At 42.8% G+C, this 26,120-nt stretch overlaps 1 protein-coding gene across 24 annotated transcripts in view; it reads right to left on the minus strand.

The window, feature by feature from the left end:
• Positions 1 to 26,120, minus strand: part of LOC122557643 (follitropin subunit beta-like) — a 104,401-nt gene that overhangs the window by 59,362 nt on the left and 18,919 nt on the right. For 4 of the 24 annotated variants that reach the window (XR_015760097.1, XM_087996304.1, XM_087996296.1 and 1 more), the window contains one exon: positions 12,703 to 12,768. The exons of 13 other annotated variants lie outside the window; for them this stretch is intronic. Coding sequence is in view for 4 of the 11 variants with exons in the window: in XM_087996296.1 (XP_087852422.1) it covers positions 12,703 to 12,768 (66 nt within the window). In the remaining 7 variants the exon portion in view is untranslated. Of the gene's footprint in view, positions 1 to 9,480; positions 12,769 to 18,392; positions 19,740 to 23,710; positions 25,439 to 26,120 lie in introns of those variants that run through there. 7 more of the 24 variants (XR_015760099.1, XR_015760102.1, XM_087996299.1 and 4 more) reach the window with 4 other exon arrangements.

The following is a 26,120-nucleotide window of genomic DNA, read 5'->3' on the forward strand; positions in this document are numbered from 1 at the left end:
AATATATTGCCATTCCTTCAATGTTGCTGGGTCAAAATCCTGGAATTCCCTCCCTAAGGGCGTTGTGGTTCTACTTGCAGCAGATGGGGTGCAGCTGCTTACCAACATGCTGTCAAGGGCATCTAGGGATGGACATAAATGCTGGCCCAAACACTGCAGCGACAGTGCCAAGATCATCTTAGCTTCCTGAAATCTTCCACCTGCTAGATATCAATGATCCAGCAGTGGGAGCTGGGCTACCAATTCATACAGATTTGTGCAGTTACAATTCATGAGATTCAAACTCTGTGCAGTTACAATTCATGAGATTCAAACTCTGTGCAGTTACAATTCATGAGATTCAAAACGCAGTCGCTCCGGTGAAACTGAACATGCATGATGCAATTGAATCATTTCAACAGTCTCAAAAACCGGTATCCAGATCGTTTCAGTAAGAGTGTTGCAATATTACATCTTGAAGCTGAGTAATCCCTATCTATGGACCCACCAAGGAAGTATAACATGGACGTTCAGAAGAAGACTTGTGTGGAACTGAATGAGATGGATCAAAATGGCACCATTTGGAAGGTGAAGCACCACACAGACTGGTGTAGCTCCATCATATGGGGGCACTTTACCAAAGTGCCTGAATCCAAACTAACTCAAACATTAACTTAAAGAATGATCAAAACCTTCATCTACTGACAACAGCAATGCAACAGGATCAGCACTTAACAGCACAAACTGTCAAGTCAATATCGTCGTGATAAACCTCCTCATGCCTGTTTACTCCACCCATGGATTCCATCCCAATTGAGGTAAAGTTGAGACATTAAACAAAGATCCACTCAAAATGCTAACCAGAATCCATGAGGTGCCTTGGATTTCCCAATTTTCCCGTACCATATATTCCCAACTTCATGGGAAAGGTGTCTGTGCTGAGAGATCTTCTTGAGAAGAATGTCCTCTTTCTGCAGGAGGACAATCACCAAAATGTTTTTCATTCTCTCGAGAAGGCTCTCTCTACAGAATCTTCTCTACTGCAATACTACCAAGCCAGAAAAAACACCATCTTCAAAGTGAATGCATCCAACAAAAGACTGGGAGTAAATCTTCTGCAAGTAAAAAACTGCTTTTTTTTAAAGTGAGAAGCAGCCAACTATTTCAATATCGAAGGTGACATGTTATCACTGGTATTTAGCGTCATCCGGTTTCACACATACCTATTCGGCAAGAAACTCACCTTCGAAGCAGATCATAAGCCAAGGGAAATGACCTGCCACAAAATACCTGCTAATGAAGGCACCTCCTCATTTGTGGCATCTAATATTAATGTGCAGAGATACATTTCCGAACTGTGTATGAGCCAGGTGCCAAGATGATTCCATCTGACAGACTGAGCAGATTACCCAACCCACACAAAGTCTAAGAAATTACTTTTCATTTACACAGTGAAACTCTTGATCACAAAATTGAAGATGTTTTCAAGATTGATCTGTCACTCTTTGACCATGGCGAGCAGTTACAATTGGTCACCAACAAAGAAGAGCAATTACAAGAATTGCAAAAGATAATTATCCAGGGGTGTCCTGACAGTGTTAAGTATGTATTTGAGAAGATTCATTCATTTTGGCCATATACCAATAAACACAGTATATCAAGTCATCTTCAAAGGCAAAAAGGCCCAAATACCAAATGCATTTCATCGAGATGTCATGTTTGTGTTAATCCAGCAGCACATGGGTGTGGAATACACCTGATGCTGGTACGTGAATCTGATATTGGTCAGGGATCAATCAGGATATTCAACCCCTCCAGAACATACATGAGGCATGCTGAAAATATCAATCCCAGCAACTAAGGGAGCCACACCATGTTCTATTCACTCCTTGGATTAAAGTCGCAATTAATCTATTCATGGTGTAGAGGGATTACATTCTTGTTGTGGATAACTTTTTCAAATATCCCATTGCACTACACTTTGATAACACAACACGTGTGATCATCACTGGTATGACAACAGCTATTTTCAGTTTATTCAGTGTCCCAGATCAGATAGTGTCTGACACCAGATTGCATTTCACTGGCAAACTGTTCCAAGATATATAGGGGGCATGGTTAGTAAGTTTGCAGATGACACCAAAATTGGAGGAGTAGTGGACAACAAAGAAGGTTCTCTCAGAGCACAATGGGACCCTGATCTAATGGGCCAATGGGCCAAGGAATGGCAATGGAGTTTAATTTAGATAAATGCGAGGTGTTGCATTTTGATAACGCAAATGAGAGCAGGACTTATACACTTAATGGTAGGGTCCTGGAGAGAGTACCGAACAAAGAGACCTAGGGGTGCAGGCTCACAGTTCCTTGAAAGTGGAGTCTCAGGTAGACAGGATGATGAAGAAGGCATTTGGTATATACCTGCTTTCATTGGTCAAAACATTGAGTATAGGAGGTGGGATGTTATGTTGCAGCTGGACAGGACATTGGAGAGGCCATTTTTCGAATATTGTGTTCAATGGACTCACAAACTCTTTGCATTCGCCTGTACCTGCGTTTGTGTTTTTGCCGCTGTTTACCCATTATTTACTATCTATGCTACTAAACTCTGTGATCTGCCTGTATTGCTCGTAAGACTATGCCTCAGTACATGTGACAATAAATAAATTCAATTCAATTCAATTCTGGTCTCCTTTCTATAGGAAGGATGTTGTGAAACTTGAAAGGATTCAGAAAAGATTTACAAGGATATTGCCAGGGTTGGAAGGTTTAGATTTTGGAGAGAGGCTGAATAGACTGGGGCTGTTTTCCCTGGAGCATCGGAGACTGAGGGGTGAACTTATAGAGGTTTATAAAATCATGAAGGGCGTGGGTAAGGTAAATAGCCAAGTACTTTAGTGAGGGTAAACAAGTCCAAAAATAGAAGGCATAGGATTAAGGTGAAAGGGGAAAGACTTAAAAAGGAGCTGAGGGGTAACTTTTTCCTGCAGAGGGTGGTGCGTGTATGGAATGAGCTGCCAATGGAAGTGTTGGAAGCTAGTACAATTACAACATTTAAAAGCCATCTGGATGGGTATATGAATAGGAAGGGTTTAGAGGGACATGGGCCAAATGCCGGCAAATGGGACTAGGTCAGATTGGGACATCTGGTCGGCATGGACGAGTTGGATCAAAGGGTGTGTGTCCATGCTGTACAGCTTTATGACTCTATAACATGCGTCCTAAGTGGACACATGTCGCATATCATTCTCTAAGAAACTAGCAGAACCAATTGGATATACTAACAAGTCTATGATCATTAAGTGTCGAAGATCAAAGTTAGATTTTTGCATGACATTGCTGTATTTTTGCATTGCATTAATGGGTAATGGTTTACAATTGCCATCACAATCTGGACTGGCATTTTAAGTATTTTCAAGGCTGCAATGAACAGATTTTTTTAATCACTAAAGGAAGCAAGGGTAATTGGGAAAGGATTAGGAAAGTGAAGTTGAGGATTCTCAGGTCAGTCTTGATCAGCCAGCAGGTCATTGCTTGGCAGAGCAGACTCGATATGTGCAATATCCTACTTCTTCTCCTATGTCGTATGGTCATTCAGTTTCACAGCATATAGCCCCTGCTATTCTGTAGGAAATTCAGTAGTCAGTTTGCAACTGACACCCTTTAACAACCAGCATTGAAATTGCTTGTTTTGTGGATAGTCACAGTGGGTAAAAATGTTGACCTGGACATGGAAAGGAACACAATTGCTCTTCTCTGAGTCACGTCATTGAGCCTTTTCCAATCACCCTCAAGAGGTCAAATGGAACCTTGGAAGAACATCCCATGTAAAAGACTACACTTTTGACAGTGCAACATTCCTTCAAAACTGTTTGGATCATGGAATTGCAAAGCAAGATTGACAACACCAGGCTGACAGATCATAGTAGACACAACAATATCTCTTTGCTATGCTATCACTGCTACAAAAGCCAACAGGTACTCTCAATGAAATCCCATGCCAAGACATGAGCAGTCCATACCCAAAGGAAATGAAGAAATATTGCTGCAAACTGAAGAACAGGCCCTTTTCATTCAATCTTTACCTACCCTTGAGAAATAAGGCAGGACAAGTGACTGAGGTGTCAGTGGTGGAACACTTTAGGGACAGTGACTATAATTCTATTAGTTTTAAAAGATGGAAAAGGATAGACAGCATCTAAAAGTTAAAGTTCTAAATTGGAGAATGGCCAATTTTGACAGTATTAGGCAAGAGCTTTCAAATGTTGATTGGCGGTGAATTTTCGCAGGTAAAGGAATGGTTGGAAAATGGGAAGCCTTCAAAAGTGAGATAATGAGAGTGCAGAGACAGCGTGTGCCTGTTAGAGTGAAAGGCAAGGCTGGTAGGTGTAGGGAATGTTGGAGTACTAGAGAAATTGAGTTTCTGGTCAAGAGAAAGGAATAAGCGTATATCAGGTACAGAGAGTAGAGATCAAGTGAATCCTTAGAAGCATATGAAGGCAATAGGAGTAAATTAAGAGGGAAATCATGGGGGCAAAAAGGGAACATGAGATAGCTTTGGCAAATAGGGTTAAGGAGAATCCAAAAGGATTTTATAAATACATTAAGAGCAAAAGGATAAGTAGGGAGAGAATAGGAGCCTTAAAATATCAGCAAGACGGCCTTTGTGTGGAACCGCAGGAGATGGAGGGAGATACTAATTGAATATTTTGCATCAGTGTTTACTATGGAGAAGGACATGGAAGATACAGAATGTGTGGAAATAGATGGTAACATCTTGAAAAATCTCCATATTGCAGGGGAGGAGGTGCTGGATGACTTAAAATAAAGGTGGATAAATCCCCAGGACCTGTGTACTTATGTAAGGCACGATTTGTCTGGTTACCGTGCAAGACAATACTTATCACTGTATCTCGGTATATGACAATAATAAATTAAATCAATGTGTGATAGGGGGTTTGTAAATGCAAATTCTCCCTTTCACCCTACCAGGAAAGGAGAAAGTGAGGTCTGCAGATGCTGGAGATCAGAGCTGAAAATGTGTTGCTGGAACAGCGCAGCAGGTCAGGCAGTATCCAGGGAACAGGAGAATCGACGTTTCGGGCATAAGCCCTTCTTCAGGATTCCTGTTCCAGCAACACATTTTCAGCAATGCATATAACAGGCCAAGACCAATTCCTTCCCTGAGGAATTCAACAAACCCAGTACAAATTCTAACTGCTACTGAGCAGTAAATTCAAAATGCTTTTAAGCAAAGGAAGAATGAATACTTACACCATAACCTGGCACATTCAAGGTACATGTTAAAACTAGTGGTAAAGCTGGGTATCAATATCATTCTCAAATCTGACATAGATCTGAAACATCAGTAAGGAAGTGGAGGAATTGCACTCCAAACAACTTGATTTGGCAAATAGACAAACGATATAAAATTCTACAGTGGACTGCAGTTCTGAATGGAGGAAGAGGCTACTTTAAATCAATAAATCAATACTCCAGATGTACTTTTAAAGCAGCACAAGCATAAACATAAAAACAGAAGTTGCTGGCAAATTCTGGCAGCAGCTGTGGAGCAGAAGTAGAATTAATGTTTCGAGTTCACAAACACTTCTTCAGAACTTTTCTTCCACATTAAAGCCATTTTGCTTCAACGCTGTTCTCTTGCTTCTCTTCTTCTATCAAGTTTTTTTTTGTGGATCTGCCTCATACCTAGGTTCTTACATAGGAACAGGTGGCAAGTATCCAGTACCCAGGGGTTGAAATAGGTGTCTGTCAGTCTTTTCTTCCTTTCTGAATGGACTGCTCAATCTTCAAATCTAATATCGATCTTGCTTTTGAACACCTCCTGTGCAGCTGTAGCCTTGCTCTGTTCAATCACCCTATGATCCGTATGTTCTTGCATATACTGCTCGCAAAACAAAACTTTTCACTGTACTTAGGTACATGTGACAACAATAAATCAAATCAAATCAATCGACCAGGAGACTCCCCAGTTCTTACCCCATTGCCATCAGGCGAATTGTAATCACAGGCTGACAATCGACTTATGTTACAAACACAGCTTTCATGTCCAGCTCTTCCTGGCATTGGAAGTCAAACTCAAAGATTCTACCCCACACGTTGTAACACTACCACTGTGCTGCAAGATGTCTGAAGCATATTTCAGGAAGCTCATTTACAGAACATCAATTTGGAACAGGTTGGAAGTTGAGAAAGGTGAATGTGAGGGAGCAAATAGAGTTAGACTTACCAAGGATGCACTATCCATAGGCAGTACAGGTGTCAATTAAAATAAGTGGCAGGTGCAAAGGAGTTTCCTTCAGTATGTGTCATCTTGTTGCAGTAAGTTGCTGCTATTTCAGCACAAGGGAGAGACGCTGTTGAGAACTCATATAGCAGGATCAAAATAGAAGGAACTGGAATGACAAATATTACTCACACACACCCACTGCTCTACATATAAGTCATCTTTCAGGATTCTCTCAAACCTTCTGAGGGTAAGCTGCTTTATTCAAATAATTAATGCACAACATACTGAGGTTGTTGCTGCTGCTTGACATATACTGGACAAAATATCTTTACATTTCAAAGAACGCTTGTTTTTTTTACCCTAAACAGGTTGGTTTCTACAGACATTTCAGACAGCAGACGGGCATAAGCACAGTACTGGATTCCAAGTTAAGGTGTAGTCATGGAGCTGTTTAACTGGTAAGTGTTTTAGAGCATGGTTGACATTGATGTTGGAGGACAGGAACATCTGCATGCTTGTCTAATTAGAATCGGATGCCAATTTTGCCTAATTACGTTTGAATTTGCGTCAGGCACTGTCTGCGTAACAATACCATGTCTAACTGTGTTGGCTTGACTTATCATGTGCAAACTACAGGCTTACACGAGTGCTACATCCCCTAGAATGGCAAGGCCACAATAAATATCGAGAATGTAGTTTCTGTTGAGGGAGGGGACTCCAGGCCCTTTGGAAATAGACAACTTTATTTAGAGCTGTCCCATTGAGATGTTGCCATCTACTAACTATTTTGGAATCTGTTCTGAGCAGAGTCAAATGTCATAATAACCCAATGTGCTGATTCACCAGAAAGAGAGGCCTGTAGACATTCAGGATGATTTAGTTTCTTACAAAACAATTTATGAGATATGTGCACCCATTGGTAGGATCAGCATTTGATGCCCCATTGCAATTCTCCTTTGAACAGAGTGGCTTGCTAGACATGTCAGGGGGTAGTTTAACATTCCTGGACCTGGAGCCAAATACCAGGAAAACAGGATTAGAATAGTTAGGTCATTGTTTTTGACTGGTGTGGAAGCAATGGGCCAAATAAACTTTTTCTGTGCTGTTGATCTCTATAACATTATGATCTGCTGACAAAGGCATTAAGGAACAAGATGGCTTTTATTTTTAAACCAGGCAATGCCATATGCTATAGATGTCTGTAGATATGTGAAGAAAAAAATGTTTGGTGAAGACAAATGTAGGTCCCTTACCATTACAACCAGATGAATTCATTATGAACAACAGCTATTTTCCCTGGAGCATCGGAGGCTGAGGGGTGACCTTTTAGAGGCTTATAAAATCATGAGGGGCATGGATAAGATAAATAGACAAGGTATTTTCCCTGGGGTGGGGGAGTCCAGAAAGAGCAAGCATAGATCTAGGGTGAGAGGGGAAAGATATAAAAGGAACCTAAGGGGCAACTTTTTCATGCAGAGGATGGTGCGTGTATGGAATGAGCTGCCAGAGGAAGTAGTGGTGGCTAGTACAATTGCAACATTTAAAAAGTACCTGGAGGGGTATATGAATAGGAAGGGTTTAGAGAGATATGGGTCAAGTGCTGGCAAATGGGACTAGGTTAGGTCAGGATATCTGGTCGGCATGGACAAGTTGGACTGAAGTATCTATTTTCATGCTGTACATCTCTATGACTCTATAACAAACTGGCAGACCAGTTGAACATATACTTTGGATCTGTCTTCTTTAAGGAGGACAGAAACAACCTTCTGGAAATGCTGGAGGATAGAAGATTAAGCATGAAGGAGGAACTGAAGGAAATTCTTATTCAGGAAATGGTACTGGGAAAAGTTCCAGTGGAGGTGATAGAGGCAAGCATGATAGTGTTATTTAAGATGTATCTAGACAGGTACATGACTGGGCAGGGAGCAGAGGGATACAGATCCTTAGAAAATAGCTGATAGGTTTAGATAGAGGATTTGTGCAGGCTTGGAGAGTCGAAGGGCCTATTCCTGTTCCAGAATTTTCTTTGTTCTAAAACCCAATAAGTCTCTAGCGCCTGATGCTCTGCATCCCAGAGTACTGAAGGAAGTGGCTCTAGAAATAATGGATGCATTGGTGATCATTTTCTAGCATTCTATAGATTCTGGAAGAGTTCCAATGGAGTGGAAGTTAGTTAATGTCACCCCACTCTTTAAAAAAGGAGATAGAGAGAAAATGGGTAATTGCAGGCTGGTGAGCTTGACATCGGTAGTGGGGAAAATGCTGGAGTCAATTGTTAAGGATGTAATAGTCAAGCATTTGGAAAGCAGTGACAGAATCAGTCCAAGTCAGCATGGATTCACTAAATTGAAATCATGCTTGACAAATCTTCTGGAATTTTTGAGGACTTTCAAAAGGCTTTGGACAAGGTTCCACACAGCATCTCAGTGAACATAGAACATAGAAGAATACAGCGCAGTACAGGCCCTTCGGCCCTCGATGTTGCGCCGATCCAAGCCCACCTAACCTACACTAGCCCACTATCCTCCATATGCCTATCCAATGCCCGCTTAAATGCCCATAATGAGGGAGAGTCCACCACTGCTACTGGCAGGGCATTCCATGAACTCACGACTCGCTGAGTAAAGAACCTACCCCTAACATCTGTCCTATACCTACCCCCCCCTAATTTAAAGCTATGCCCCCTTGTAATAGCTGACTCCATACGTGGAAAAAGATTCTCACTGTCGACCCTATCTAAACCCCTAATCATCTTATACACCTCTATCAAGTCACCCCTAAACCTTCTTTTCTCCAATGAAAACAACCCCAAGTGCCTCAGCCTTTCCTCATACGATCTTTCTACCATACCAGGCAACATCCTGGTAAACATCCTCTGCACCCGTTCCAGTGCCTCCACATCCTTCCTATAGTATGGCGACCAAAACTGCACACAATACTCCAGATGTGGCCGCACCAGAGTCTTATACAACTGCAACATGACCTCAGTACTCCGGAACTCAATTCCTCTACCAATAAAAGCCAGTACGCCATATGCCTTCTTCACCGCACTATTTACCTGGGTGGCAACTTTCAAAAATTTGTGTACATGGACACCAAGATCCCTCTGCTCATCCACACTTCCAAGTATCCGACCGTTAGCCCAGTACCCCATCTTTTTATTACTCTTACCAAAGTGAATCACCTCACACTTAGCTACATTGAACTCCATTTGCCACCTTTCTGCCCAGTTCTGCAGCTTATCTATATCCCGCTGTAACCTGCCACATCCTTCCTCACTGTCAACAACTCCTCCGACTTTCGTATCATCCGCAAACTTGCTCACCCAACCTTCTAACCCCTCCTCCAGGTCATTTATAAAAATGACAAACAGCAATGGTCCCAAAACAGATCCTTGCGGAACACCGCTAGTGACAGCACTCCAAGATAAACCTTTGCCATCCACTACTACCCTCTGTCTTCTTCCAGCCAGCCAACTCCTAATCCAAACCTCCAACTCACCCTCAATGAACTGGCTGGCAGACAGGACACAGAGGTTTGGAATAAATGGATCCTTTTCACAGTGGTAGACAGAAATGAGTGGGGTATCACAGGGTTTGGTGCTGGTACCCCAAGTTGTTCACAATATACATTAACAATTTGGATGAACGAATTGAATGTAATATCTCCACATTTGCAGATGACACTGAGCTGGATGGCAGTGTTCACTGTGAGGAAGCTGCTAAGAGGCTGCAGGGTGACTTGGACAGATTGGCTGAGTGGACAAATACTTGGCAAATGCAGTATAATTTTGATAAATGCGAGGTTATCCACTTTGGTGACAAAGACAGGAAGGCAGATTATCTGAATGGTGGCATTTTTAGGAGAAGATGAGGTGCAGCGAGACCTGGGTGTCATGGTGGAACAGTCACTGAAGGTCGGTGTGCAAATGCAGCAGGGAGTGAGGAAAGCTACTGGCATGCTGGCCTTCATAGCGAGAGGATTGGAGTATCACAGTAAGGATATCTTGCTGCAGTTATACAACATCTTGGTGAGGCCACATCTTTGGTATTGAGTCCAGTTTTGGGCTCCTCGTCTGAGGAAGGATATTGTTGCTATTGAGGGTGTCTAGCGAAGATTCACCAGACTGATTCCCGGGATGGCAGGACTGATATATAAGGAAAGACTGGATTGACTGGGCTTGTGCTCACTGGAATATTGAAGAATGAGGGGCAATCTTATAAACCCTGATGAGACTTGACAGGTGAGATGTGGAAAGGATGTTCCCAATGTTGGGATAGTTCAGAATGAAGGCTCACAGTCTAAGAATAAGGGGGATGCCATTCCGGACTGAGATGAGGAAGAATTTCTTCACACAGAGAGTTGTGAACTTGTGGAATTCTCTCCCACTGTTGGGGCCAATTTTATAGATATATTCAAGAGGGATCTGGACGTGGCCCTTGTGGCTAAAGTGGTCAGGGTGTATGGAGAGAAAGTGGGAATGAGATACTGAGAGTGCATGATCAGCCATGATCATATTGAATGGTGGTGCAGGCTCGAAGGGCCGAATGGCCTACTCTTGCAACTATTTTCTATGTTTCTAATGACAGCTTTATGATTACCCCATTACTGAGATTAGCTTCCAATTTGAATCTATTCATGGAATTTATGTCCCACTCGCTGTAATGATGGTATTTGAACCTACAAGTTCAGAGCTTTATCTTAAGCCGAATAGAATACTAATCCAATGACATAGTATTAAGTGGTTAAACACTGTAAATGTACATGATCTCTGCACATAATATAATATTAAATCCTGCACATTACACCTTCTTAGTCAAGAAGACTAAGTGCCCTATTTTCTTGTGTTACTCACAATTAAAACTGTGATAGGAACTTCTCAATTTCTTTTGCATTTGAGTGGTATCGATGAAACTAAGTCACATAGTGTGATGCTGGCTTTAGAGAAGAGTGATTTAGTGTAAGATATAACAGCAAAATCTGTTCATATCTTCATTAAATTCTTGTGTATGCATGGGTTCTCCCTATGCTCTGTTTTTGTCACTGTTTGTACGATAATAAATTTCTATATCCACATTTCTGATTTTAAGTGCTCATGAAAACTATGCCACATGCTCACTATATCTCTTTCACTTTAAAAGTCAGTTAGCCCAGATAGCTGGACAGTCTCTCCTCATGCAGAGTGATGCCAACAGTATGGGTTACACTCCTGTACGGGCTCAGGTCACCATGCAAGCTTGGCCTTCCACTTGCCTGAGGGCTGGCGACGCTTGCCTTAAACTCACCACAGTAATGATTGGAACGAGGTCAGCCAGGTGGATCTCAGAGAATATGAGTTCTCTGATTGGGGCTGTTAACCCGATCCAATCAGGCCAACCTAGTGGCAGATATAAACAGGAAGTGTCCACCTGCACACACACATAACATGGGTGCTGGGGGAAAAAATAAAAAGAAAAAAGAAAAATAAAAAGAAGAGGACGAGTGTCAATCATCCTGTTTACTCTGAGAGCTGGCTCTGACCAGTGTCAAAGGCACTCCATGTGTAGATAAAGGGTGACTTGGTGATGGGATTAAAAAAAGGAAAGATAAGAAAAAGAAAGAAAAAAAAAGAAGTGTCCACCTACTCACACTTGGGTGCTGGGGGGAAAAAATTAGCACTACTGCAGTGAGGCATTGGTGTGGGGAAATGAAAAAAAAAGTTAAAAAATAAATAGAGGTGTCAGAAGTTCTGTTCACTTCAGGACCTGGCTCTGAGCTAGCTGGATCAGTGTCACGTACTATGTACATGTGAATAAAATATGATGTAGTGATGGGATACCAATCTTCATGGAGTTATTTCAACCACCCATGCCAGCTGTGGGACTGTGATGATTTGCACTTTCCTTCTGAACCCTGAGTATTCCAAGTGCCTGCACAGTAGCCATATAGCAGCCCGCTCCGCTCTGTGAATATTTTGAGTTCAAGCCTCTTAACTTATCAACAAGCTCTTGCATAAGCAAAATAAAAGACAGAGTCACTTTCGAAGAAATCTGTTCAATGGTGGAGCTGGCCAGCTGACTGCTCAGAGACCCCTCAACCTGTCTCTCACTAACAATTCAATGCCTCTACTCTTCTGCCATTGGTATCCATTCTTCATACATCTGTACAAATTCCATACTCACTTTCTCTGCTCATACCACCCCCCTCAGCTGAATTGGACTAGGTTTACCTTGCTGGGGAGCACTGGTTGAGAAGAACAACTCACTGAGGCTCGTCCAACAGTATCTTTCAAATCCATGGCCTCTCCCAAATAGAAATACAAGGGAAGAAGATTCAGGTTAATACCACCACTTTTTGCTTCCCCCTGAGCCATGTGCCATGCAAACTTGGAACTACAATGCCCATTTCTTCACTGTTACTGGATCACAATCCTGAGATGTCCCAAAGAGCACAGTGTGTGTTCACGCAGTGTGTAGCAGTTCAAGAAGATGGCTCACCATCATCTTCTCTAGGGAGATTAGGCACGGGCAATAAATGTTGGCCAAGTCAACGACACCCACATCCTGTGAACGAATTTAAAAAAAAGAAGTGAATGAATGCAGACGGATGTCAAATTATTCACTCCCTCTAAGGTTGTAGTCATAGAGCTCATTCTATGCTAAGCAGTCAGGGAATATGAATGAAATACAAGGTGATAAATATCTGCATGTCTGTATAATCATAATTGCGTACCTGTTCTGTGAAACTGTGTTTCAGCATGTGTCATGTGTTGTTTACATAGCAACAACACTGCGTCTAACTTCTCCAATTCACTAATCCTGAATACTTTCCTTGTTGTTAGTATTGCATACCCCACTAAGTAGCAAACCGGGCGTTTTCACGAACAAGTTGTAACACTTTCCTGTGCTGTTGCTTCCCGCACAGTTATTGGTGCTTCTGCCTGACTTGTTCCTGGCACTGCAGCTAACATTAGCACAACATTACTGTCAGTCTGCAACTCCTCATTTACCCCAGCCTCCTGGCTGTATTTTTGAAACAACCATTTTCCATTTCCCACTCACCATGGGCCATTACTGGCTGTGCTCTTGCTCCCTCTGCTGGTGCCTAACAGCTTGATCTCACCTTTGGTTAGAGCCAAGCTGAACACTGACTGATTCACTCACTCACTCATTCACTCACTGACAGTCACTGACACTCACTCACTCACTTATTCACTCACTCACTGACACTCACTCATTCACTCACTGACACTCACTCATTCACTCCCTCTCTCATTCAGTCACACACTCGTTCACTCACTCATTCACTCACTCACACACACTCATTCACTCACTCACTCCCTCTCTGCTGGGACTGTTTATATCAAACTCTTTTTGAACTGAATCAGAACAATAATTAGGATAGTTGGTTGCAAAGTTGTATCCAACTGTGTAATACAGGGTCTGAATCCGATGTATCACTAGTCAGTAACCCTAGGAACAGTTAGAAGGACACAGAATATACTCTGAGTGGGGATTTAAATGTTCCCCATGAACAGTGGCTCAGCAGCAGCACTATTGCTCAGGCTGGTTGAGTCGGAAAAGACATAGCTGCTAGATCGGATCTGGTGGTGAGGGAACAATTGTCATTACCAATCTGTATATGTATCTATCCATGACAGTGTTGGTAAGAGTAACCACCTCACGGTCCATCTGGAGACAAAGCTCCACCTTCAAATTGACAGTGCTCTATACATTTTGAGTGGGCATCCATAATGACTAACAACATTGAATCCATGAAAGGACGTGGACAGTCAACGTTTAACTGGCCATTCCCATGAAGGTTGGGAAGCTGCTGGCAGTCATTTTTACCCTCTGGGAACTGCCCCACCAACACGGCTATGTTTGAATGCAATCCTGACCACCAGACATAACGTCTTGCCAACATTATTATTTTAGAGACCCCTGGTTAACCCTGATGAAGTTCAGCCAGTGTCGGGTGGAGACCTTTACTCAGGACAACCACTGTTGCTCTTCACAATAATATACCATCCTCTATTGTGATCTGGTCTCTCCGGGTCCAAAAATGTTTCAATTCTGGTTGTGATGGCCCTTTGGTTTCTCCCATTACGATAGCTTGGTTCAGTTTGGGTAGGACTGGACCTTTCTGTAAAAATCAACAAGGTAAAAACAATGACTGCAGATGCTGGAAACCAGATCCTCGGATGCTGCCTGAACTGCTGTGCTCTTCCAGCACCATTGATCCAGAATCTGGACCTTTCTGTGTCCAAAGTCCAATATTGTCAGCTGTGACTGGAAGTGACTCCAGAAACTTTAAAGCCATGACAGACTCTTCCAGTGGTGGCACCACTGGTGATGAATCTGCCAGGGGAGGTGGCTCAATGCACCCACATTGGCCTCCTGGACGGTGTTCCAACTTGTAATTATTCACACTTAGAATTAGAATCTACAGCTGAATTCACCCTGAAGTTATGGGCAGCCTTGCCTTGTCCTTTTTTAAGTCAACCTAGCAGGGGTTTATGGTCTGTTATTATTACAAACTAACCTTACATAAAGGCATTGGCAGAACATCCTGAATGCAAACCTTCCTTCTCTATCTGGGTGTACTTACACTCGGCATTATCCAACGTGCTGGATGCATACACAATTGGACATTCCTCTCCATTGGGCCACCTATGAGCCAATAAAACCCCAATGCCATGTGGGTAGGTCCATGTCTGGTGGTGTTTTAGAACATAGAACATAGAACAATACAGCGCAGTACAGGCCCTTTGGCCCTCGATGTTGCGCCGATCCAAGCCCACCTAACCTATACTAACCCACTATCCTCCATATACCTATCCAATGCCCGCTTAAATGCCCATAAAGAGGGAGAGTCCACCACTGCTACTGGCAGGGCATTCCATGAACTTACGACTCGCTGAGTGAAGAACCTACCCCTAACTTCAGTCCTATATCTACCCCCCCTTAATTTAAAGCTATGCCCCCTTGTAATACCCGACTCCATACGCGGAAAACGGTTCACACTGTCAACCCTATCTAACCCCCTAATCATCTTGTACACCTCAATCAAGTCACCCCTAAACCTTCTTTTCTCTAATGAAAACAGCCCCAAGTGTCTCAGTCTTTCCTCATACGATCTTCCTTCCATACCAGGCAACATCCTGGTAAACCTCCTCTGCACCCGTTCCAGTGCCTCCACATCCTTCCTATAGTATGGCGACCAAAACTGCACACAATATTCCAGATGCGGCCGCACCAGAGTCTTATACAACTGCATCATGACCTCAGGACTCCGGAACTCAATTCCTCTACCAATAAAAGCCAGTACGCCATATGCCTTCCTCACCGCACTATTTACCTGGGTGGCAACTTTCAGAGATCTGTGTACATGGACACTAAAATCCCTCTGCTCATCCACACTACCAAGTATCCGACCATTAGCCCAGTACCCCATCTTTTTGTTATTCTTCCCAAAGTGAATCACCTCACACTTAGCTACATTGAATTCCATTTGCCACCTTTCTGCCCAGCTCTGCAGCTTCTCTATATTCTGCTGTAACCTGCCACATCCTTCCTCACTGTCAACAACTCCTCCGACTTTCGTATCATCCGCAAACTTGCTCACCCAACCTTCTAACCCCTCTTCCAGGTCATTTATAAAAATGACAAACAGCAATGGTCCCAAAACAGATCCTTGCGGAACACTGCTAGTGACGGCACTCCATGAAGAAACTTTGCCATCAACTACTACCCTCTGTCTTCTTCCATCCAGCCAATTCCTAATCCAAACCTCCAACTCACCCTCAATGCCATATCTCCGTATTTTCTGCAGTAGCCTACCATGGGGAACCTTATCAAACGCCTTACTAAAATCCATATATACCACATCTACCGCTTTCCCCTCATCAACCTCCTTCGTCACCTTTTCAAAGAATTACAGGATATCCATACTGGGACGTCCGTCATTTGTGATATATATAGAAATGACTTGGATGAGAATATAGATGGTTGGGTCAGTAAGTCTGTAGACAATGTCAAGATCGGGAGAGTTGGAGAAAGTATAGAAAATGGTCATAGCATACCAGATCTTGCTTGGGATCAGAGTGTGCTAATACCTTAGAGGATCACAGCCGTTTCTTCACTTCCTGGAAAGCATTGCTTGGCTGCATGACCATTTCCAAGGCTGACCCATTTTTTAAGGACTGATGCAAAGGTGCCAGGTTGGAGGCCAGGTTATATATGAACTTTCCATAATAATTCACCAGCCCAAGGAAAGACATACGCTCCAGTGAGGATTTGGAATCCAGGACACCATTGATCTTCCAATGGGTGTAATCCACTCTTGTTGACTCTGTAGCCAAAGTTGGTCACTTGGTGTGCCTGGACCACACATTTTTCCTTTCTAAGATGTACACCCACCTGGGACAAAGACCTAAGGACCATGTCCAAGTTCTCTCAGTGCTCCTAATTGGTCTTCCCTGTTATTAGCACATCATCCAGATAAATGTTGCACTGGGGTAAACATGTAAAATGTTCTCCATTGTCCTCTGAAAAATGGCACAGGCTGATAGTACCCCAAATGGCAGTCTCATATGTTGGTGCAAACCCTTATGAATATTATTGTAACATACTTCTGGGAATCCTCATCTTAAACGCATGGCTCATGTTCAGTTTTGTGAAGGCAGCCCCCCGCCCACCCTTGCGAAAAGTAATTTATCATTTGTTTGAAATTGTCACACAGGTGAACAGACTTGTGAGCTTCAAAATCTGTATGGTGCTACCCTTCCCCAAATGGGACTGGTTTGATAATTCCCTTGCTTTCCAGCTTTCTGAATTCAGCCTCTACCTTTACCCAAATGCACTGAGTGGGTCTTGCAGACTCATGGGATTACTTTCTGGTCAACATGCAAGTTGACATTGGCTTCTTTGATAGTCCCTGGACCTTCCCAAAAATCTTTTGGATATTTAATTAGGTCTTCACTCAAACAGCTATTTTCGAATTTTAAAAAAATGATGAGCTAATCTCAGTGAATATTTTTCAACCAGTTTTGCCTCGTAAAACCTGGGCCTGAGCCTTTTACTCCAATCAGTGGAAACTGAACCAGCTGCTTCCCATAAAGATGGGAACCAAAGTTATACCCTTAATCTTTAAAGGTTTCCTGTTATAGGGTCTCAGTCTAGCCAAATTATTGCACAGATGAAAGGATTGGAGTCCAGAGCGAATTTTGTTGATGACCGATTCTGCGATCACTGAAATGGCCGCATTGTTATCGACCTCCATTAGAACCGGGTTACCACTTAGCCAGATGTTTATTTTGATTGGTTCTGATTTGGATGTTGCTAAGCAATTTAGCTGTTCCAAACCAGCTGTAGGTGGACTTTCCAGGATGTACACTCTCTCGGATACCAGCCTATGAGTTCTCTTACTCAACTTCGGTCTAGGATTCTTTTTATTGTCCCGAGTCGACAACCCAACAGCAACTACAATGACTTGTCAGTCTGGATCCTGAAGAAAATGTTAACTGTTTAGCCAAGGCTTGGCATTGTTTTGTGATTTTGCTTTGGGCTGACCAAGAGTCCTTCAGTTCAGGATGTGCCCTAAGTAAGGCCATGAAATTGCATTCACTCAAGTGGTGTTCCACCAGCTGGTGAGGGTGTCTATTTTCTACAACTTATTCTCCACTTGTCGTGTTTTCCAATGACAAAACCAGTTGTAGTGCCTGTTTGAAGTCCAGTTCTGCTTCAGCTCATTGGTACTTTTGCACTGTTACATCACTGATCCCACATACCAAATGGTTTCTCAGCATCCCACTCTCATCGCCAGTGAAATAACTCCACAGAGGCCAGTACCCTGCCACCAAGTCACCCTTTATTTACACATGGAGAGTCTTTGACACTGATCCAGCTCCCTCAGAGCCAGCTCTCAGAGTGAGCAGGTTGTCTGACACTCCTGTTCTTTTTTATTAGCCAGGGCTCCCTGAATGGACCAGACTAACAGCACCAGTCAGGGAACTCATATTCTCCGGGGTCCCCTTGGTTGACCTTATTATAATAAATACAGAATTGTTCATAAGATTGATACCTGAGTGACAGCCTCAGGACTATGGCAACCCAAGAGTGCATTAGTACAGTGTTGCAATTCTATCTCAAATCTCCTCCCTTTTATACAAATAAACAGAAAGAAATGCATGCATTGTCAATTACATTATGAGCAACCATGTTACATACAATACACACAACTGTATTAACAGTTCATTATACTCAAGTCTCCGCACATTTGAATCATACACTGTCTTTAATTGATGCCTGCTTTATAATGGACATGTGAGTATTGTTGTTGTTCATTGTTGTAGTGGTTTACCAATCTTGTCAAAATGAATTTTTAGCTTTCTGCCACTGTATCTTGATTTTGCCACTCACAGTTGTTACTGCTGCTGCCTTCAGCAGTCTTCGCCCTTCTGGAAGTGTAGTTTGGGAGCAGTGTGACATTTGTCTCACTGGACAACTCTCCACACCTTCAGTTGGCATGTTTCTCCTCTCGGGGTTTCCTTTTATACATCTGTGTTGGATTTGCTTGATCGTTAGTAAAACCTTTGGTGCTTTTCACTGCTACATTAGCCTTTCTATTTGACTGGGGATAACGTGGGAACAATGCAGTGTTGAAATAGCCAATCCATTAGGAAGCAGCTGAATTCTTCACTTCTGGATGGAGGGCCATTGTTGCTTATCACAACATCTGGAATGTGCTTTCAGACATTCCAAAATGTCACCACTGGATGTTAGAGAAAGCCCAGTGGCCAGAATAATAATCTACAGTGACAAGATAATTAATTCCTGCAGGAGTGAAGAAGTCTGCTCCCTGTTTCATCCATGATCTGTCTGGGATTTCTTTTGTTATCAGTGGCTGCCTAGCTCCAGCTTGCTTAGGTTAGTTTTCATTACAAGTCCTGCACTGACTGATCTTTAGTTGCACATGTTTGGTCAGTAAAGTGTTTCTCTTGCCTTATTCAGCCTAAACTCCCTGGTGCCTTCTATGGTTATATGTTAGTGTCACTCCTCTCTACTTCTGAGGGATAATGAATCCATTCCCTCTATACAATATGCTGCCTTGGGCTATTAATACACCTCTTATATGCCCAATAAACACAGGAATGTTCTCAATGCTTTTAGGCCAAAAATCTTCATCTTCATTTCTTGTAACACTTGGAGAGTTTCATCTTGTTGGCTGGTTAACTTGATCTGTGAAAGGCGTTTACCTGTTAGCTTCAATTTCTCTGCTGAGTTCGGAGCATATGGAGCTGCAGTTTTTTATTGGATCTGAAAAAACACTATCACCCCACCCTTTCCTTTCTGTGCAGGGAGTGCGACTGTTGACAGCATATCAGTGATGTTCTCTTACTTGTATGTCACATCCAGCTGTTACTTCTCCAACAAGAGTAGCATTCTTTGTAGATGCTCTGCAGCAGATAGGCAGCTTGAAGAAAACGCTTTGAAGAGGAATTTGGTCAGACTCAACTGTCAAATTGTCACTCCTACATTGATACTGATAAAAATGTTATCAAGCAAAGAACATGTCCAGGCAATCATTCATGATCCAAATATAGCAATGTCCTATTTACGTTAACCACCTTGATGCAAACATAACCCATTGGTTGAACTGCAATAGAGTTTCTCCAAGCCCTATTTTGCGGGTCTTACACTACTGGGGGAATTCATTGTTTGCCCCACACGGTTCAGACCAAAGATATGAAGGTTAGGTGCATTGACCAAGCTAAATTGCCCATAGTGTTCAGGGATGTGCAGACTAGGTAGCTTGGGGTTACAGGGATGGAGTGGGTTTGGGTGCTCTTCAGAGGGTCAGTGTGGACTTGATGGGTTAAATGGCCTGTTTTAACATGAGAGGGATTCTATTCCATGATTCTATTCTTTTCTAATCTATTTCAGCATTCTATTTTAGAGTGTGTTTTTGGGGATGTGGGCAAATTTCTTTTACTGTCAGTGCATAAATGTCATTAACTTTTGAAAAATTTAATTGCACATTTTTGTTTGGTATCATCTTGCAAACCTTATCTTTCAGTCACAGTGGATATTGACTGTGGTCAGCAGTTGTTTATTCACATGTATCTTTGTACAGCACATATATTCATAAACTGGTAGATCATCCATTATATCTTCCATTCAAGGAAGATAACTACTATCTCTTGAGGTCTGCACCTTTGCTTAGATGAACCTATAGCTTCTCTATTGGCCCATGCTAACCTCATCCCATGTCCAGCCCTTACTCTCTCCCCCACCTCCTTGACCTGACCCTGTCCATCTTCCTTCCCATCTATCCATTCCACCTTTCCCACTGCCTGTCACAATAACACCCTTCCCTCATCCGTCTATTGCTATCCCACCTACCTTTTTCCTAGCCCCACCTGCCTCTATTTATTTCTAAGCTCCCTTTACCCACCCACCATCCTGATGAAGGGTCTCGTCCCGAAATGTCGATTTCTCCAGCTCCTGATGCTGCCTGGCTTGCTGTGTTCTTCTAGTCTCCTGTTTGTCTACCATGGAAATACCAAGCAGCACACAACACTTCTCTGTATCCTCTGAATAGTATCTGTATTGTAGAGAGAAAGTTTCTGCATTCATCCAACTTTACTTGCCAGCAAATACCCCTCAAATCTAAGATAGGATAGCTGGGAAGGAAGATGAACAGGTGGGTTAGGTCAAGAGGGCTGTGCTGAGTTGGAGTGTTGCACCTGGAATGAGGTGGAGGGAGGGGAGATTTGGAAACTAGTGAAGTCGATGTTGATGTCATGTGGTTGAAGAGTCTCAAGGCAAAAGATTAAGCATTCTTCCTCCAGTTATCTGGGGACTTGCACTTGGAAGAGGCCCAGGACTTACATGTCCTTGGGGGAGTGGATGAGGGAGTTGAAATGGTCGGCCACAGGGCAGTGGGTGTGACCCTGAAACACTCTGCGAGTTGGCATCCTGGCTCTCCAATGTTGAGGAGACCACATTGAGAGGAGTGGCTGCAGTAGATGAGGTGGGTGGACGTGCAGGAACCACTCTGCCAGATGTGAAGGGAACATTTGGGGCCTTGGATGGAGGTGAGAGGGGAGGTGTGGACGCAGGTTTTACACCTTTTGCAGCGGCAAGGGCAAGTAACAGGTGTGGAGGGTCCAACCGTTCAACTCGGCACTGTCCTTTTGATCTGTCCCACCTGTCTACCTTCCTTCATAGAATCGCTACAGTGTGGAAACAAGATATTTGGCCCAATAAGTCCATACTGACCCTCTGAAGAGTAACCCACCCAGACCCATTCCCCGACATTTACCCTTGACTAATGCACCTAATCTACACATCCCTGAACACGATTGGTAATTTAGCATGACTAATGCAGCTAACCTGCACTTCTTTATGGGAAGAAACTGGAGTATGTGGAGAAAACCCACACAGACATGGGGAGAATGAGCAAACTCCCCATAGACAGTTGCCCGAGGTGGGAATCGAACCCGGGTCCCTGGCGCTGTGAGGTAGCAGCGTTAACCACTGAGTCACTGTGCCGTCCTTCCCAACTATCCGCTCCACCCTCCCCATGGACCAATCACAATTACCCTCCATCTACATCCACCTATTGCCTTCCTATCTACCTTACCCCAGCCCCATCCCCAACCCACTCTTTATCCCCTACCCCCTCCACATTCCTAATGAAGGGCTTATACCCGAAACGTCGATTCTCCTGCTCCTCGGATGCTGCCTGACCTGCTGTGCTTTTCCAGCGCCACACTTTTCGACTCTGAGTCTCCAGCATCTGCAGTCTTCACCTTCTCCTAGTTACTGATTTGAGGATAGCTGAAGGTACCCCCAATGGAATATCAGCACTAAAAATCAAAGGAACTTTGAGAAAGTCACCTAGTCTCACTTTTGTCAGCTGAACTCTTGATCCATATAATTTGTTCCTTTTCAACATGATACTCTTGCTAAACAGACTGTCTTTTCTGTTGTGTTCATCCTATTTGTGAATGAATGTGTACGTGTATAGATTTAAAGGGAGTACAGTTTAAATTGGCAGATTATTAAGTAATAATTCATCTTTCCATTCGTTAAAGATCAGGTTTGTTATACTAAATAGGTTTTTGTTTTCTTGTTCATTGATGCAAATTGATGTGAGTTTATTTTATCTTAAATAATGATCACAATCAAGCAATCCAACTATCCTAAAGTTTAAATTAAAACAAAGAACTACTGATGCTGGCCATTTGAAACAAAAACAGATATTGCTGGAGAAACTCAGTGGGTATGCAGAAAAAGCAGAATTACTGTTTCAAGACCAGCGATCCTTCTTCAGGTCTGCTAGTAACTAGGAAAACATGATATTAATATTTACGATGGGGTGAAGGTAATGAGTGAATTGGATAGGTGGAAAGAGAACTCAAAGATAGTGAGACATTAAAAGTAAAGCAGAGAAGTGGATTGTTGATCATAAGCCATAAGTCCATAAGTTATAGGAGCAGAATTAGGCCATTCAGCCCATCATGTCCACTCCACTTGATCATAGTTGATATGTTTCTCAACCCCATTCTACTGCCTTCTCCCCATAAACTTTAATCCTCTTACTAATCAAGAACCTATCTGTCTCTGTTTTAAATACACTTACTGACTTCACCTCCATAGGCCTCTGCAGTAATGACTTCCACAGATTCACCACCCTCTGGCTGAAGAGATTCCTCCTCATCTCAGTTCCAAAGAGTCACCCTTCATTCTGAGGCTGTGCCCTCGAGTCTTAATCTCTCCTCCTCGTGAAAACAGCTTCTCCATATCCACTCTGTCCAGGCCTCTCAATATTCTGTAAGTTTTAATGAGATTCCCTCCTCGTCTTTCTAAACTCCATCGAGTACAGAAGCAGAGTCCTCAACTGCCCCTCATGTGACAAGTTCTTCATCCTGGGGTCATTCATGTAAACCTCCTCTGGGGAGTGGGTACAATTACAATATTTTAAAGGCATCTGGATTGGTGTATGAATAGGAAAGGTTTAGAGAGATATGGGCCAAACGCAGGCAAACAGGACTAGGTTGGATTGGGATGACTGGTTAGCATGGACGAGTTGGAATGAAGGACCTGCTTCCGTGCTGTATGAGTCTGCGACTCTATGATCTGTAGCTCCTTGTTGTGCTTCCTACTGGCTTCTGTGGAAAATTGTGTGGTACCTTCTGCAGCATTTAACCCTCTTCATTGTCTTTCTGCCCTTTCTGTCTGGAATATCTATCAGCATAATATAAAGCCCGATCTGTTCTTCCATCTGTATATTCTGGTTGCTGGCACACAATGTCAGTGAATCTGCACATATTGATTCCTTTCCTCAAAGTAAATTTCTCCTCTCTCAGTAGATGTGATCTCACTGTGGAATCTTCCATGCCTAATACTGTCTAATCTCTAAAGATCATCTTTCAGTGGCGCAAATTCACAGGATTGTGTGAACAATGTTAACGGAGTCTTTTTCACCTTGAGTTCTAATATTGACCGTATACCATTCAAAAGTTATGTTCACTTGGAGTTTGCAGTAAGCCTACATGCCTTTCAAAGTCTCTGCAGTATTCTTCATTTACAGAAAGATTTGGAGAGAAATATATGTTGAAACAGCCTCTCTCCAATAAAAATAATAATGCGAGCTATTAGCATTTGCTTTGGCTTGTTAATTAAATCTGTCACAACCTTGCTCATTGCAAGTGGAAGACCTGCCATGTCTATTTCATGTAGATGTTTTTCTCGACTGGGCTCAGAGGTGGAACATTTGTAGCCATCATGTCTTACTGGGTCATTTAGCTGCAGCCTGCTTCTCTGTTCCTTTTCAGTGATTTCCTGTGGCTTTTCACCATTTTCAGAGCTCCCACACTCCGCTGTTAGAAACTTTTCTACACATGATTTCAGCTTCACTCTAACCCCAGCTCACATTGTGGCAGTCTGATTTGTACTCTCTGTTTGCTGAGCTGTCTGTAAGATGGATGTCTGCAGTGAGTACCTCAAAGTGGAGGTTATGTGACACACAAGCTGGGAGGCACATTAATACGGTATTGCATTTCTATCTCGAATGGTTTAGTTACAACAAATACTTCTACATGGTCCCACAAAGTCAATCAAATACTGCCAAGACCATCAAACAAGATTTGTTTGAAAGTCATTATCATGTTAGAAAATCATAAGAACCAGGCATTACTAATATTCATCCCTCTGTGTTTCTCTCTTGGGGAGGGAGAGGGAGAGGGAAAGTCAGAGAGAGAGAGAAAGAATGATATCTTCAGTTCTGAATTTCAATGTGTTCCTGCACCAGGTTTTGTGCCTTGCTTTAATGAATATTTTCTTTCACTTCTAAATATAACTTGGTAAAGAAACAGTCAGGACTTGCCCCTAGTTCCCATAGATGTGTTGCTACTTCATGTAGATCCACTGAAGCAGGTTCACAAAAGGAACAGAAGGCATTTGACAAGTGTAATTGTCATGAGAACTGAATTGATAATTCTACTCATGAATAAAACAAGATATGAAATGGAACCCTTAAGTGTTATTATAGTTAATCATGTAACAATTAGAAGTAATACAGTGTTCTTTTATCTTTAGTGGAGTTTCAAGTTTCAACTTAAATATAATCATTTGAAGTGCAGTGGACAAAGTTGATGATCAACTCTTAAAAATAAAACTTCAACAGGTTAGAGAGTCCCTGCTAGTGCACAGGAACAAAAAACAAAAGCCAAGCAGAAACTCACTGAACTGCAATGTTTGCTTATCAAAACTAACCCAAAATATCTTTATTAAGGCAATAATGTGCTTCAGCTCCTGTGGTGTCCACCAATCACTAGAGGTCAGTGAATATTGCATCTCAATGGACACACAAGTGTGGATGTAACTGTGAACTATGGGTAGATGTGGGGTATTTTGACTCAATCCCTGGCCACTGCTTGGACCTGTTGATGGAGATAATGAGAACTGCAGATGATGGAGAGTCGCAGTGGATAAAGATGGAGCTGGGAAAAGCACAGCAGGTCAGGCAGCATCAGAGGAGATGGGGAGTTGGTGGTTCAGGTCGGAACCTTTCATTAGGACTTGTTGATGTCTTTTGGCTAAGGGCAAGAGCAGGAACATGAGGAAACCCTCCTTCTTGTCAGCCACCACCCCTCTTCCACACTGTGTGCCCGTAGGTCAGGCGGGTGGGGCTGAAGTACAACCAAAGTTTTAAAAGCCACCCCTGTAAATATCGAAACAGAGGCTGAAAATGAAACAATTCCAACCATGGAAAACAATCCCCCCCCAGTCCGTAAATCCCACATATGAACTGGTACCCACTGAAACTATTTACCTTTTTATTGGATGGGACTTCTGGGGGCAATATGAGTGGACTAGATAGAGTCAATAGTCAGAGACTTTTCCCCAGGGCAGGATTGACTGGTACAAGGGGTCATAGTTTGAAAATATTAGGAGGAAGGTATAAAGGAGGCGTCAGAGGTAGGTTCTTTATGCAGAGAGTTGTGAACGCATGGAATATGTTACCAGCTATGGTGGCGGAAGCAGAGTCATTGGGGACATTTAAGCAACTGCTGGACATGCACATGGATAGCAGTGAATTGAGGGGTGCGTAGGTTAAGTTATTATATTTTACATTAGGATTAAACCTCGGCACAACATTGTGGGCCAAACGGCCTGTTCTGTGCTGTACTTTTTTACGTTCGATGTTCTAATACTCTCCATCCTAGATTCCCATTGGAAACAAAAAGGATCTTTTAATAGAGGATGCTGTACTGGGGGTCTCTGCCTCCAGAAGGGAGAATGTTGACTCAGCAATGGACAAAGATGAGGAAGGCAGAATCTGCAGCAGCAACCCGCACAGGAAACACTCTGTGGCATGGAGTGAATTTCAAAGTTGATAATCT

The sequence above is a fragment of the Chiloscyllium plagiosum genome, unplaced genomic scaffold (genome assembly GCF_037043375.1).
Source record: "Chiloscyllium plagiosum isolate Xiang-an unplaced genomic scaffold, Cpla_swu_hap1 HiC_scaffold_18, whole genome shotgun sequence".
Lineage (NCBI taxonomy): Eukaryota > Metazoa > Chordata > Chondrichthyes > Orectolobiformes > Hemiscylliidae > Chiloscyllium > Chiloscyllium plagiosum.